We start from the raw sequence: 16,352 nt of genomic DNA, 5'->3' as shown, positions 1-16,352 counted from the left end.
GAACGAACAAAAGATCCTGTGAGAAGGGTTACATTTCTGAGTTGATCGAACCACTGCATTACAGTGATAACCACAGCAGTGGTACACGTGCTATAGAATCGCTCTTTGATTTTGTAGTTTTGTTTTATAAATCATGATTTATTCCTATGAAAGCCAGTTTACAAAAATGTGGCCATTGGTATTGGATAAGTGTGTGTTTTGGGAGAGAAACGATAAATAATTCCAAGTTTAATTACTATTTTGCTTTTCTTTTTGTATACTTATAGAAAATTCTAGCAAATTAGGTTTGGCTAATAAAGATAGAAAGAATCGACCCATGCAGCAGGAAGAAGAATATCGCATTCAGATGGAATTAAACCGCTATTATTTGAGAAAAGATTCCCTTTCTGTGGGTGTATCTTCAGAGCAAAGCTTTTATGAGTCAGAAACGGCTCGTACACCTTCTAGCCGTGGTAAGCAACTCAAAAAGTTGACACCAGAATCATATGTTATTATCGTAGGGCAATGGTCGGCAAACAGCAGCTCGTGAGCCACATGCGGCTCTTTGGCCCCTTGAGTGTGGCTCTTCCACAAAATACCACGGCCTGGGCGAGTCTATTTTGAAGAAGTGGCATTAGAAGAAGTTTAAGTTTAAAAAATTTGGCTCTCAAAAGAAATTTCAATCGTTGTCCTGTTGATATTTGGCTCTGTTGACTAATGAGTTTGCCGACCACTGTTGTAGGGCAAAGTGAACTTTGGCTGCTGTAAATGGGGTTGAACAAAAGATCCTTATTGTAAGGTTTAAATTTCTAATCACAGCATTATAGTGACATGCTATAGTATCCTTTTTCGATTGTGTAGTTTACATAAATCATGATTTATTCTAAGGAAAGTCAGTTTATAAAAATAACGATTTACACGAGAACTAAAGGGGGGTAATTCTTCATCTGTCAAATTCTTAAGTGTTCACATAATGATTTATAAATTACTTTAAATAGGAACCTTTCTCTATTAATCTATCAATTACATATAAATATAATCTTTAAAAAATATATATCTTTATTGATTTTAGAGAGGAAGGGAGAGGGAGAGAGAGATAGAAACATCAATGATGAGAGAGAATCATTGACAAGTTGCCTCCTGCATACCCCCTACTGGGGATCCAGCCCACAACCCGGGCATGTGCCCTTGACCAGAATTGAACCTGAGACCCTTCAGTGGGCAGGCTGACGCTCTATCCACTGAGCCAAACCAGCTAGGGCTAAATATAATCTTTATTCAGTTTACTTGGCATTTTGAGGTGTTTCAGAATGTATGAGTACTAATATCCAAAATAATAAGAATCAATTTAAGTATGGGATGTTGAACTAAATAGAAAATTGAAGTCAACTTAAGAAATGTTGTTTATGACAAATTTTATTTGCATGAGGGTAAAACAGTCTCCAGAAAGATAGAAGTGAAATGTAAATAAATTTGAAATAATACATGCTGCTCTTTTTTTTTTTTAAAGAAATAGCAGTATCCATATGATACCAGAGGTTGCAAGATTTATATAGGGTGTCCCCCAAAAATGTATACTCAGTTTAACACCTGACAGCTCAATTTTGAAAATAAAATATATTTTAATAAACACTGTTTATAATTACTCAAAGTGTGTATATACATTTTTTTGGGCACCCTCTGTATATATAATTTTAACAATTGGATTTTAACTTCTAAATTGTAATATAACACTTAAAAATATACCAGGTAATACTACATATCATATATATATATATATATATATATATATATATATTTAAAAAATATATTGTTATTGATTTCAGAGAGGAAGGAAGAGGGAGAGAGAAATAGAAACATCAATGATAAGAGGAATCATTGATCAGCTGTCTCCTGCACGCCCCACACTGGGGATCGAGCCCACAACCCGGGCATGTGCCCTTGACCCGCATCGAACCTGGGACCTTTCAGTTGCAGGCCGACGCTCTATCCACTGAGCCAACCAGCTAGGGCATCATATATTTTTTAAAAAGTTCACCAACAGTATAGCATAACCTTTGGTTGACCTATGTTCAGTTGAGTTTTTACTGTGCAATTTATGTCTTAGATCCAAATAAATTACCTCACTGGAAGTAACATAACATTTAGGGTATCCTATATCTCAGGTAATCTGAAAGAAGAGTAGTATATTAAGTGTATATATACTTAAAGATGCAGATTTGTGGAATTACAATACAATTGACAAAGTTTAATTCTCTCTAGAAGAAGAAGTTTTCTTCTCCATGGCTGATATGGACATGTCCCATAGTCTCTCTTCTCTTCCACCCCTTGGGGACCCCCCAAATATGGACCTTGAGTTATCATTAACTAGCACATATACAAATACCCCAGCAGGATCTCCATTAAGTGCTACTGTGGTAAAGTATTACTTAATTTTTCTTCTATTCTTGAAATCTTGCTTCTAAAATTCAATATTTTATGCATCTGCTTTAAACATTTCTTTTATAGCTTCAGCCAACCTGGGGAAATTTCCTTGATCATCATAAAGAACAGCCAGTAAGAGGGTCAGCACTGCCGTCCAACCTAGTTAACCCATCGTCTCTACAGAAGACTTGTAAGTGACAAATAAGATCATTGTCGATGGTTTCTGCTAGGATTTTAAAAAACTTAAAATTAAAAAAAAATGCCATCCTGCTTCTTTTCTTTTCCTTCGTATGTATATGAAGCGTTGCTGAACAATTCACTGTGAAGTGTTTAATATAGTTGTACATTTCCTGTATTCTTTGGGTATTTAAGTACTTAAATATTTTTAGTAAAAAGTTCACCATAAGTTTCATATTATTGCAGTTGAGGAGTCTCAACCAACCATCTGATTTTTGTTTCACTGTTTATGCTTTCCTTGAAAGAGAACCTCAGGTTTATTCCCTGGAAAACTTAATTGGAGTAGACACAAGGCTTGGAGGAAAATTTAGTGAGCATCTTGGGTTCATCTCTGACTTTTCCAGTGCAGTTTTATTAATGCAAGCTTTGTTCATACATTTCCTATTGTGGCAGACTTCTTTGTACTTCAGGGACCAAGGATCCTGCATGTGAAATGCAGAGAGATATCAGTTTATTTTATTTTACTTGTTTAATATCATTCAAACTATTGTGTAAGCACCTGTTTTTGAAAACGAATACACGAATAAGTGTTTTATAATTTTGATATAATGGATTGCTTTTAAGTGTTAAATTTTATGTGTATAATTTGAACACATGCATTTCAGCTCTCCCCTCTAGATCTGTCTCAATGGATGAATCCAGGCCTGAGCTCATTTTTCGACTAGCTGTGGGAACTTTGTCAGTCTCTGTGCTCCACATTGATCCATTGTCTCCACCTGAAACATCATTGAACCTTAATCCATTGACACCTCTGGCGATAGCTTTCTTTTCTTGTATAGAAAAGATAGACCCAGCGAGATTTTCAACCGATGATTTTAAATCTTTCAGAACAGTATTTGCAGAAGCTTGCTCACATGATCACCTTAGGTAAATGCTCTCATATTTATTAACAGTCCTTGAAAAAGAACCAAAGTGGACTTTTGTTTTTATCTATCTACCTCACTCCATTTGTTTTTCTAATTCACATTTTATTTGTAAATGAGTGGAATGCGGGAGATTTTCTTCCACTGCTGCAAAGATGTTTATCACAGACTCTCTCACTCAGGTTATTTAGGATGTGAAACATTCACATATAAGCTGTAGATAATCTGGAGTTTGGAGATTATCTTTTGTTTAGCTCTCTGCCCTGCTCTTGTCAAATTTCTTGGACCACATTATGGCATCATACCTACTGACACCATTACAATCATAAAAATAGTCGTTCTTGTTACTGGCTTAGCAGAGATGGCAGTGGTGGTGAGAGTAGAATAAACTTATTTGAAGGAACTTGGAAATGATCCATATGCCACTGGCCATGAGGAAATGATACTGAGGCTGGTGGAGCTTGATGCTACATTTTCACCTTCTACCTAGAAAACTGTCCAAATAGTCACTGATCTCTTCATGGGTTGAGTTCTAATAGATAAGATAATTAAATTTGTAAGTACAATATTGTTAATGTGTACATGCTATTTATTTTAACATGAAAGTGACCTGTAAATTATCGAGTCATGTTATTTTATACAATGATTTATGCAATATATTAATTTTTTTAGAAAATATTTTGGGCTTTTAAGTAACTTTTTTGAAGTATTAAAATTAATATGCAAATTAGCTTTTATACCTAGCAAAAGAAATTCTGCAAGTTATAACCATAGTATCTATTTATAACAAACTACAAAAAAAATTTTTTTTCTTCCTGTTATGTTTTTAAAAAATATGTATTTTTATTGATTTCAGAGAGGGAGGGAGAGGGAGAGAGAGTTAGAAACATTAATGATGAGAGAGAATCATTGGTCAGCTGCCTCCTGCATGCCCCCAACTGGGGACTGAGCCTGCAACCCAGGCACGTGCCCTTGACCGGAATTGAACCCGGGGCCCTTCAGTCCGCAGGCTGAAGCTCTGTTTACTGAGCCAAACTGGCTAGGGCTCTTCCAGTTTTTGATAAGATTTCAAATATCTGTCAGTAGGAAATACAACAAAAGCAATAAAAACTAGAGGAATACCTTCATTTGAGCTCCACTGAAGTTTTAAAAATATTACATGATGCTTTTAGATAATTTTAAGAAATTATTACATGCATGTACAGTATTTTATAGTTTTAAAGATTTTATCCACTGCAGTGTGTATTTTAAAATGTGGAAGAAGGAAGGGCGGTGTTGGGAAATAAATATATCCTGGATAATTTCCTGTCAACCGAACTGGTTTCTTTATCTTATGTCAGGGAAATTTTAAGTATTATTTCTAGTTAATATCCTTAGGAATATTAGTTACAACTTGAATTTATCAGAATAGGTAGGTCATTGTTATACTTCATTAATACTTGTGTACTGTTTGACACGTTGTTCAATCTAGAATCCAATGCATACTCTCAAATGCTGCATTTCTTATGATAGATTCATAGGCACTGGCATCAAAGTCTCCTATGAACAAAGACAAAGAGCAGCTTCCAGGTATTTTAGTACTGATATGTCTATTGGTCAAATGGAACTTTTGGAGTGCCTGTTTCCAACTGATTTTCATTCTCTTTCTCCTCACTATACAGAGGTAAATGCTAAATACTTTCCCTTTATGATGATTCTTTAAGTCGGTCTGGCTCTTTAAGAATTTTATGACCAGAAGTGATTTTCTTGAGGGACAGGAAGTAATATAGGAAGAGGGGTGTGTGTGTGTGTGTGTGAACATTTATGTTTGTTGAAACAGATTTTTAAGTATGGCTTTCATGGCAATAAAGGTCTATTAAAATGTTTAATTTAGAGTTGACAGATTATGGGCAAATGACTTCATTTCATTCATTTTCTAAGCACTCTTAATTTCAGGAGAATTCTGTTATTCAACTAATAGCTTCTGTGTGCTAAGCACTGTTCAGTCACTGCTGAAGACAAGTGCAATGTCTTGTATTTGTTTATTATTAATCTGTTTTTATTCCTATCCTAATAGTGTGTCCTAGAGACACTTTTCTAAGCTATCAGAGTGACGTGTTGCTTTTACTTTGCCCTCATGTATTATTTTATTTCAAAGCACTTTCTTGGGCATTTATTTACTTGAGTCCCTACATTTTGTAGATGAGATACTAAGTATCACAAAAGTTAACTAACCTGTCAAGACTCATATTGGTAGTAAGTGACAATGAAAACTTAAAGTTTTCTGACTCCAAAAACTTCTTCCCAATATGTTAGCACGTCTGTTAATTCATGTGATTAGTTATAGCTTAATATCTTACCTTTAATTTATTTTCCTCTTTGTCTTTTAAGCTTTTAATGTTCCATTCCAAAGAACAAACTGATTCCCACCCCCCTGTGTGTCTTCAGCTTCATTATAAGCATTCTGAGAATAAAGGGCCCCAGGTAAGAGATCTTTTTCTGTGATTACCACCTGTAAGTTTTTATTTGACATATATTTTGTCACAAATGGAAGGTTTTAACTTAGTTTTATAGTATCGTTAGTGATCATATTAATGCTTTTCTTCTTTTAAAAGGGCAATCAAGCAAGACTTAGTTCTGTTCCTCAGAAGGCAGAATTACAAATTAAATTAAATCCCGTATTTTGTGAGCTGGATATCAGTATTGTGGACAGGTTAAATTCCTTGCTTCAACCACAGAAGCTTACTACAGTAGAGATGATGGCATCCCACATGTATACTTCATATAATAAGCATATTAGTCTGGTAAGTAGTCAAAAGTTGCAAATGCTAATCAGAATTATTAATAAGCTCATAGGCTTATTTGGATTATTTCTGAACTTAAGTATTCTTAAATTAACATATTGGTAATAATGAAAAATGGAGATGTCTTTTATGTCTGGATATTAGATAGCTAAATAAGTTTTGCTAATATACTGGGTGAAACTCTATGCACCCATTTTATTTTATTTTATTTTTTTAAAATATATTTTATTGCTTTATACAGAGAGGAAGGGAGAGGGATAGAGAGTTAGAAACATCAATGAGAGAGAAACATCGATCAGCTGCCTCCTGCACATCCCCTAGTGGGGATGTGCCCGCAATCAAGGTACATGCCCTTGACCGGAATCAAACCTGGGACCCTTCAGTCCGCAGGCCGACGCTCTATCCACTGAGCCAAACTGGTTAGGGCTGTGCACCCATTTTAAATGATGGTTGTGAAGATGTCAGCAATATGAAGAAGGCTCGTGAAGAAGTAAACTTGCATTACAAAGGTGTGAATAAAATTGATGTGTAGAAAAAGAGTGAAGGGAAATACACCAGTTGGTAGTACTGATTTTGTTAGAGGAATAGAATTAGATTTCCTTTCCATTTCTTAATTTTACAAACTGTGATTATAATATCTTCACAAAATTTTAGCTACTCACACATTTCCCAAAGTACTTGAGCCACCTATGAAATGTAGCCCATATAAGATAAGATATATTTTTGAAAATGGGAACATACTTATTTCATAGTGTTATTGAGCATCATATTATGTGACTTGTACTTAAATCTGGTTCCTGGTGTCTTTTCAAAAGCAAATAAGTCAGATTTGCAAGAAATCTGTTAGGAATTTGGGAGCTGTAGGACCAGGAACAGAGATAACTTTGGTTGAAAAGAAAAGGAAAATATATTTTATTTTTTACTTTATTTCCTTCTCCCTCACTTAGTGATGTATTCAGATTAAATCAGCATTCTTTATTTTTGTCACCAGTTGCTTGTTATTTTAAATCAGCATTCTTTACTTTTGTCACCAGTTGCTTGTTATTTTAAGTTCTGTAGGGCTAATGTCTCTATTTGCTGTTAGCTATAGATGTATTATTTTTGCTGAAGTAAGAGTTAGAACTGGAAAGTCAAATGGGGAGAGAAAGAATAGCTTTGTTAAAAATCCAAATTTAGCATAAAAGGGAACTTTATAATCTGGGAAGTTAGAGACTGATTCATGATGGTGCACACTGGACTAAAGCTTTATCTTTCAATCCATTTTAGAGAAAGAATAGAAATAGGCTTTTATCTGCAGGGCATGTTCTTTGGACTTTTTACTATAACATGGCTTCAGTAAATGGTGCATGTGTATTTTGGTTTCTAAGAGCCATTTGTTGGGATCATATCCTTGGGTTGGATGGGAACACAGTGAGTCATTTACTGGATATTTATCTAGAACCTGTGATGTGCCAGGCTCTGGGCTTAGTCCAGGAAGTACAAAGACGAGTCAGGGATGGTCCTTTGCAATTGGCATAATTCATCTGATATCACATTCATATTGAGTCTTTAAGGTAGCATATTTGTAGGTAAATCCTTCAAACTGAATATTGGGTACTATAGTGATTTTTAACTATTAAATTGGTTGATGATCTAATTTACATGTTATTCTTTTTAAACCTGTAGTGAAATAGACTGTGTTTTCACTTTGGTTCAGTTTTTATTTTTATTTATTTTATATGAGGGTTTACCTGTTGCCAGTATTCTGGCTTTTATCAATGGCTATTGGATTACAAAATTTCATTACACTAAACTAATATGGTGGTGGTTATTTTGAATTGTATTTTAATGTACTATACTGAATGAGGAAATATGATTATACATATTGTAATGTTGAATACTTGAATACTAATGTCACTTGTTTATTTACTTAATTTAACATTTGGCCTATATTTTGATGTTTTGTTTTAGCACAAGGCTTTCACTGAAGTGTTTCTAGATGACTCACATAATCCTGCTAATTGTCGAATATCGGTACAAGTTGCCACACCAGCATTAAACCTTTCTGTTCGCTTCCCAATACCCGATCTTCGATCAGATCAGGAAAGAGGACCGTGGTTTAAGAAGTCACTTCAGAAGGAGATTCTTCATTTAGCATTCACAGATCTAGAATTTAAGACTGAATTCATAGGAGGATCAACCCCAGAACAAATTAAATTGGAACTTACCTTTAGAGAACTAGCTGGTAAGATTGCACGTGCCTGTAAAGGTGCAGACTGTAAACTGCTGCTGCTGCAGCCTAGAGCATGAAAAAGTATATGACAGCTGCAAAACATACAATTAAAGAACATTACGTTAGAGAACAAGAGTAACAACTTTTCCCAGTATTGTATAATATGTAAGATAAGTCAGTTTTTAAAAATATATATATTTCTATTGTTGACAGTATTACAGATGTCTCCCTTTACCCACTCGCTACCCAGCCGCCACACACACACACACACACACACACACACACACACACCCACACCCCAGGTCTTTACCACCTTCTATCTGTGTCCGTGGGCTATGCATATAAGTATATACGTTCTATGGTTTATCTCTCCTCATCCTCTCACCCCCACATGGAGTCTGTTTTATGCCTCCATTGCTTCAGGTGCTGTTTTGTTGGTCAATTCATTTTGTTCATTAGATTTCACAAATAAGTGAGATCATGTGATATTTGTCTTTCTCAGATTGGCTTATTTCACTTAGCGTAGTAGTCTCCAGGTCCATCCATGCAGTCCTGAAGAGATCCCTCTTTTTTACAGCTGCATAGTATCCCATGGAGTAAATGTCCCACAGCTTTTTGATCCATTCATCTACCGATGGGCAGGTGGACTGTTTCCAAATCTATTGTAAATAATGCTGCTATGAACATATGCGTGCATATATTCTTTCTGATTGGTGTTTTGGAGTTTTTAGGATATATTCCTAGAAGTGGAATCTCTGGGTCAAATGGAAGTTCCATTTTTAATTTTTGCAAAAACTCCATACTGTTTTCCATTCCCACCAGCAGTGTACTAGAGTTCCCTTTTCTCCATCCTCGCCAGCATTTGCTGTTCGTTAATTTATTGATGATAGCCATTCTGACAGGTGTGAGGTGGTATCTCATTGTGGTTTTAATTTGCATCTCTCTGATGATTAGTGACTGAGCATTTTTTCATGTGTCTCTTGGCCATTTGTAGAACTTAATGTTGCACATGTTCCTGATGTAGAGAAACTTTGCTCCCTTAAGGAGGACAGCACCTTTCAGCCCTTGAGAAGTCATGCATTTCGATTAATCAGTCTTGTTTTATTAGGGTCATTCCAGGAAGATAAAGGAGAGCCATCGATTAAGTTTCTCCACGTGTCTGGTGGAGTAGATGGAGATACAACATCGTCAGATGACTTTGACTGGCCACGGTGAGTAAGCAGATGGATATGATACATACATTTAATGAGATTTTCCTTTAAAAAAATTACTGTGCTCTTTTTAACCATCACTTTGGCTATTAAATTTAAGCTAAAAATATCCAGCCTTAATGAGCGAACCCAGAGGAAGACGGACAAAGGAAATAAAAAATGTGTTTGAGTGCTGTTCTATGAAAGTGTCTTTTCTGTTAGGTACTGTGAGAGGTGGAAGCATAAGATGTGCTCTCTGGTCTAAGTGGAAGAACCAAAGAGTCATTGACCATGTTAAAATAGTTCAAGGCTGCAGTAGAAGAGATATCGTAGGGCACCATTTGGTTAGTTGTCAAGTGAGCTTTATGGTCACTGATGCTTTGGGAGAGTGATTTTCAAATCTGGGGGGCATTTACAAAATCCTGGTTCTTGGGCCCCACCCTGGGATCCTCGGCTGGAGCCTGGGCAGCAGTGTAGTTTAAAAGACACACCGGGTGATCCCAGTGTGCAGCTGGGTTTAGAGAACCACCGTTTCAGGATGCCTTAGGCTGGGTGGCCATTCGTTAGTTTAAATTAGCCTGATAGTGGGCTTGGATTATGTCTGAAATAACTTAATTTACTTGAAATAATGATCCATTATTATATTAAAAAGTAAGTATTTGAAGCCTCGCTAAAGGTGATCTTTTCGGTGCCATTTTCCTTCCTGCCTTGTTTTACACCCCACCACCTATGTATCAGGCCTGTCAGACTCTGAGGACAGACATTATCAGTGCAGCCTGCAAAGCCGCAGGAAGTTAGGGCATGAGTTTTCATCATAAGAAATGGATCTACTTCGGTTATGTAATTTGGAAGCACAATTTCCATTAGGATAACTGTAAATTAGGAAATAGTTGTGAAACTTCATAACTAGAACCAACAGGTACCACCTACGTACGTAGTAAAAAAGAAAAAGCCATTCTGGATGGGACACAGATGCCTGTCTTGTTTGGGGGGGCAAGCCTCCTCGTGACAATGGGCTGATGTGACAAAGGACAGACTGCACAGCCTTGTGCTGGCGATGGCCAGCAGAGGAGAACACAATCCTTTTATTACTGAAAATCCCAAAGGGAAGATGACTTCGTTGTTGCAGTTCTGAAAATATCCCCTAGCCAACCTCTCCTCCGCCATTTGAACATATTTATGACACAGGGTTTCCTAGGTATGCAAGTGTTCCATATGGCAAAACAGACTGCGTGCAGAATAATTAGGGTTGGTGAGAATAGATAGAATTCTTAGTGAACTTAAAAGCAAATCTTTGTATCCTCAAAAGGTCAGATTTTCAGTTAGCTAAGAATAAAATGTTAATCCCTCTCTTTGGTTTACTTGTTTTATCAATTCTACACTTTTAAGTTTATAAGATGCTGAGAAACGGGGTAGATTAGATATAATTAGACTTTGCAGACAAGGTAAACCCCACCATTAATGATTCAATCAGTGGTTTTTGTATTAATGTACATAAAAGTTAAAGTTTTGCAGTTTATACATGGATCTTGATTTTTAAAATTGTCCTTGGTATCAGAATTGTACTGAAAATAAATCCACTAGCCATGCATTCCATTTTGGAGAGAATAGCAGCGGAGGAAGAAGAGGAGAGTGATGGCCACTATCAGGAAGAGGAGGAAGGCGGTGCTCACTCCCTGAAAGACGTGTGTGATCTGAGAAGACCCGCCCCCTCTCCCTTTTCTTCTCGCAGAGTAATGTTTGAAAACGAACAGGTAAAGTAAAGGTGGGAGCAAACCACGAAGACATTATCCCTGACCATGTACTAATGGCTTTAATTGGTTTTCTTCAAGAAATACTCAATATACTGTTTGTGCCAGGTTTTTAACTCCACGGTTGAATCATATCTTTTTTCCTCCTTGGTTAAAATGAAAAGTTACATGCTTATTTATCTGCCGACACACCAACTCCTAAGCTTAGAGTAAGAAGATGCAATTACTATTTTAAACATACAGTGGTTTTTTAATGCATATTTTTGTACTAAACTATCATGTTTTAGATGGTGATGCCAGGAGACCCTGTAGAAATGACAGAATTTCAGGATAAAGCCATCAGCAATTCTCACTATGTCCTGGAACTGACGTTACCCAATGTTCACATGACACTACCTAATAGAAGCTTTTATGAGAAGCTGTATAATAGGTGAGTGAAGCACACTAGTTGAACGGGATGGATCTTTTGCCTGACTGCCTTTCTGCCTCCCTGCTCCCCCTTTTCTCTCCTGGCTTTAACGTTGTCTCCACTCGGGGAACCTTGTGTGGTGCTGCTTATAGAACCGTTACTGTGATGGTGTGCTGTCGTCACAGCAGGTTCCTAGCCAGTGTGTCTGGCAGCTGTGTTACTTGTGTGTGAGATATTTATTCCCTTTGCCCTCACGTTGGCAGGTTGCCGACTGCCACTTGCCATAGGTACTGAGCAAATCCCATTCTGTGTGTGCAGTGACACGAAAAGAGCTGGGAGATACCTGTCTGGAGGGCCAGCAGTACTGGGGCGGAGTCAGAATCCTAGAGTCTTTGTTCCAGAAGTATCCCTTCTCAAAGTCCAAACCGGGTCTTGTTAGAATGATAAACTCTCACATAAACTTCTGTGTAAAAATTAAAATGTATTATATTTAAAGTCCCTTAAACATACATACCCAGAAAATATGTTGAAATAAATGGCATTCCAGAGTTGAAGGTCATAGACTATGAAGACTTGGGACAATTTACCTGGTGTCATGAACTCAGCTTCCTCATCTGTAAATGAGGGTGATACTTGTGTCGGCCTCAGTGGGTTGTTGGGAGGATTAATGGTACAACACTTGGGAAGTGGAGGGAACAGTGCCTGGCACATAGAAAGCACTCAGTAGTCATCTGTCATTGTTCCTCTTCCTGCCCACTGAGGAATCTCTTCTGTAGCGTGCCTGCAGCTGGTCACGTGGGATTCTAGATGACGATGCCATTGTTCCCCTTCCTGCCCACTGAGGAATCTCTTCTGTAGCGTGCCTGCAGGTGGTCACATGAGGTTCTAGATGACGATATCATTGTTCCCCTTCCTGCCCACTGAGGAATCTCTTCTGTAGTGTGCCTGCAGGTGGTCACATGAGGTTCTAGATGATGATATCATTGTTCCCCTTCCTGCCCACTGAGGAATCTCTTCTGTAGTGTGCCTGCAGGTGGTCACGTGAGGTTCTAGATGATGATATCATTGTTCCCCTTCCTGCCCACTGAGGAATCTCTTCTGTAGCGTGCCTGCAGGTGGTCATGTCGGGTTCTGGAGGAAGACGTCTTAGTGTCCATCACCACTAGCTTCCCACATGGAACCACCTGGTTCTAATTTCCATTCATCTTCAGAAACTTAGACTATTGTTTCAGCTGTAGATTTGCTTGGTATCAAATATCACTGGCCCTTTATTCCTGAACTGTTAATGATAAGCTCTGGCTCTCCTCACTGACTACCAGTGACCAGGACTATTGGTCTTAGAATCAGAAAATTAAGTTTCAGAATGACCTTTATAGTTCAGTTGTCTTGAAGATGAGATTCACAGGACAGTCCATTGACTATAGGAAGAAAATACTAGTGTTTCTATTTAGTTTTTAAAAAAACGGTTAAAACTTTATATTATATTTATTTTATAATATGCATAATTTATAAAAAGTTGCATATAACTTATAAATTCACATTAGAGAGCTTTCCTGATGTTTTTAACGTAGGGTTTACAGATGACCTGAAGTTTGGAAACGACTGATCTCTAGACTGTTCTTCTTATTTTATACTTGAGGAATGCCTCCTGAGAGCCTGCAGTGTGGAAGGCTAAACCGAGCACAGTGAAATGACAGCTCCAGCCCAGCCCGGAGGGCAGAGGGCTTAATTCCCTTGGTTTTTTCTTTCGGTGTTAATTGGTTGTTGGTTAAATTGGGACATTAGAACCGTGATACATGCCTTAAACTGCACTTTATAAATATATGTTCATTTACCACTTCTTTTTAAATATAGGAGAAGGCTTATTTGTTAGTATGAGTCACTGGTTGGAATTTTTGCATAATGTGTACCCAGAAGGCTTTGTCTACAATTTTCAGTTTCAGTTTCTTTGAAGTGGAGTGAAAAAAAGATAGTTTCAAAACAATTTGAGTGCAGAGTCCTTCTAGGTTTTTCCACCTCAGTCTGTATACTTAAAAGTCATCAGTTAGCACAACATTTAACTAAACTATACTTACAATAATAAACACAGCTGGAATGAGCAAACTTGAGGCCAGACACCACTGACCTGTGGTGAAGAGACAAAACATAGGGCTCAACTGGTGGGAGAAGCTCTCAGCTGCGCTAGGGAGTGGTCTGTCCCAGCAGCCAGCAGTCAGCATGTGGGACATCCATCATAAGTGTGTCAGAGGACTTGCTTAAATCAGGGAACTCGAGAGGACCTGTCCATCTGGGAGTGGGTTAAATGAGGATTATTAAGAGAGTTTTGTTCTATTTCACTCTGCCCACTTGGCCTCTCAGGCCCTAGGATTAGGTGAACACCAAGTGTCCTTCCCTCCTGTGGATCATGTAAGTCACACATGGAAGTTCCTTGGGTGTGAATTCTTTGCCCCTTATTTGGCTTTGCATATATTTATACATTTAAAAATTAATATTTTTTAAAATGTTAAACATTCTTAAACTTGCAGAAAAGTTGCAAGTACAGGAAAACACTTTTCCCTGAACCATTTGAGAGTAAGTTGCTGCCCTAATGCCCCTTCAACTTTGAGCACTTGAGTGTATATTTCCCACATACAAGGACATCTTCTTCATAACCACAGGTCACCAACCAAAACGAGGGCATATATAGTATACATTGCTACCATCTAGTCCTCAGATCCCATTCAAGGCTTGCCAGTGTCTCCATAATGTACACACACACACACACACACACCCTTATGCACATATGTATGTGTATATATGTCTATGTGTATATAACATATATATAACATTTAAAAACATTTCTCTGAACTGGAGTTATAACCAGCTGTATTTTTACTTCATACATTTAAAATACTGGTTTATTCATTTAATGCCTTGGTCAACTAGCTCTTTTTTTTTTTTTTTTTTTTTTAAAATATATTTTATTGATATTTTACAGAGAGGAAAGGAGAGGGATAGAAAGCCAGAAACATCGATGAGAGAGAAACATCGATCAGCTGCCTCCTGCACACCTCCCACTGGGGATGTGCCCGCAACCAAGGTACATGCCCTTGACCGGAACCGAACCCGGAACCCTTCAGTCCGCAGGCCGACGCTCTATCCACTGAGCCAAACCGGTTTCGGCAAACTAGCTCTTTTTAAAAAAGATAGTGTCAGTCTGAGGTACGTGAGAATTTTTTCTGTGCTAATAGTCCTTTAGAATCCTAGCTAATAAAGACGGAATATGCAAATTGACCGTAACTCTGCGACAAAAGATGGCGGTGCCCACAGCCAATAAGGAGGGAATACGCAAATTGACGTGACAAGGCGAGAGGCAGAAGGTGGCTCTGGGCCGGAGCGAAGGTGGTGCCGGCAGCCAGGGGAAGGAAGGCGTATTCTTGCATGAATCTTCGTGCATCGGGCCTCTAGTAGAATAAAAAAAAAGAATTCTAGCTAGTTTTATTAAGTATTTATTGAGCTTCTATTATATCTCAGGCTCATAGCCACAGAATCATGGTGAAGTATCCTTAAGTATCTTGTGTTTTCTTCTTTGTTATTAAAAACACCACCAAAATATAAATAAGAAAAACAGTAAAATCTTATGAAGTTTTATTTATATACTGTGAACTCCAGGTTTTATTTTAAGTAATAGTTTCTCTTTAATCTATGAAGATAAGAGAATAGTTGTAGGGAATAAGGAAAGGAAGACCCTTTTCTGAGAAAATTCACTTTATACCTTCATTATTTATACATATAGGAGTGGAGATAAGGTCTGGATTTAAACTCTTTTGTTTTAATAAATATGCCCAAAAAGCCGTGAGCCAGGTGGCCACCACACAGTTCTGGGGCACAGCGGTCAGTGTGTCTGAGACATAGTTCTGCCTTCTATCCCCAGTGTCTTCCACCTAGAGATGTTCCAGAAAGGGTCCTTTTGGGTGGGGATTCCAGGCCCTGTGAGCCACAGTGCTCAGTCCTGGTTTATACTTTCTAGGGCTTCAGAAGCTCGGGAATTGGCCCGGGACGTTCCTAGACAAGTGGCTTCTCACAGGAGGGGGCCTGGGCTACCTCATCGCTTGGCACCTTGCTTGGAATTCACACTAGGCTTTACGATGAGTCTGCTTCTGGCATCCTTCCCCGTGAGTCACGCACTGGTCCCTTCATCAGCACTGCCTGCTCTGAGAGCACTGTGCTGGGCATGTATAAAGATGACCAAGACACAGGCCCTTCTCTCTGAGGGCCACTGCTAGGAAGCAGGAAAGTACAGTAGCATGTTATAAGTGCTGCGTTTGAATCGTGTGTGTGAAGGAGTTGCTGCAGGTCCAAATCTAACCAAGGGCTCTTAGGAGGACGCTGTGAAGTCTTTGTTTGCATGAAAAAACATAGACATGGTGATGAGGGGAGGGTATGGGCAGAAGGACATCTGAGTAGTGACACATATTTCTTTAAAAAGTAGGATCTTGTAGTAGCCTAGCTTGACATCGGTCAC

At 38.0% G+C, this 16,352-nt stretch overlaps 1 protein-coding gene across 2 annotated transcripts in view; it reads left to right on the top strand.

The window, feature by feature from the left end:
* Positions 1 to 16,352, top strand: part of ATG2B (autophagy related 2B) — a 71,378-nt gene that overhangs the window by 20,594 nt on the left and 34,432 nt on the right. The window contains exons 8-18 of one of the 2 annotated variants that reach the window (XM_080660858.1): positions 267 to 452; positions 2,242 to 2,396; positions 2,488 to 2,593; positions 3,246 to 3,507; positions 5,016 to 5,166; positions 5,874 to 5,966; positions 6,098 to 6,286; positions 8,237 to 8,510; positions 9,607 to 9,709; positions 11,247 to 11,442; positions 11,727 to 11,869. In XM_080660858.1, the coding sequence (XP_080516984.1) occupies positions 267 to 452; positions 2,242 to 2,396; positions 2,488 to 2,593; positions 3,246 to 3,507; positions 5,016 to 5,166; positions 5,874 to 5,966; positions 6,098 to 6,286; positions 8,237 to 8,510; positions 9,607 to 9,709; positions 11,247 to 11,442; positions 11,727 to 11,869 (1,858 nt within the window). The remainder of the gene's footprint in view (positions 1 to 266; positions 453 to 2,241; positions 2,397 to 2,487; positions 2,594 to 3,245; positions 3,508 to 5,015; positions 5,167 to 5,873; positions 5,967 to 6,097; positions 6,287 to 8,236; positions 8,511 to 9,606; positions 9,710 to 11,246; positions 11,443 to 11,726; positions 11,870 to 16,352) is intronic. The other variant, XM_080660859.1, reaches the window with a different exon arrangement.

This window comes from Plecotus auritus (assembly GCF_963455305.1).
Source record: "Plecotus auritus genome assembly, chromosome: 1".
NCBI lineage: Eukaryota > Metazoa > Chordata > Mammalia > Chiroptera > Vespertilionidae > Plecotus > Plecotus auritus.
Note: the sequence above shows the minus strand (reverse complement) of the source record. Positions and strands in the feature narration are given on the sequence as shown.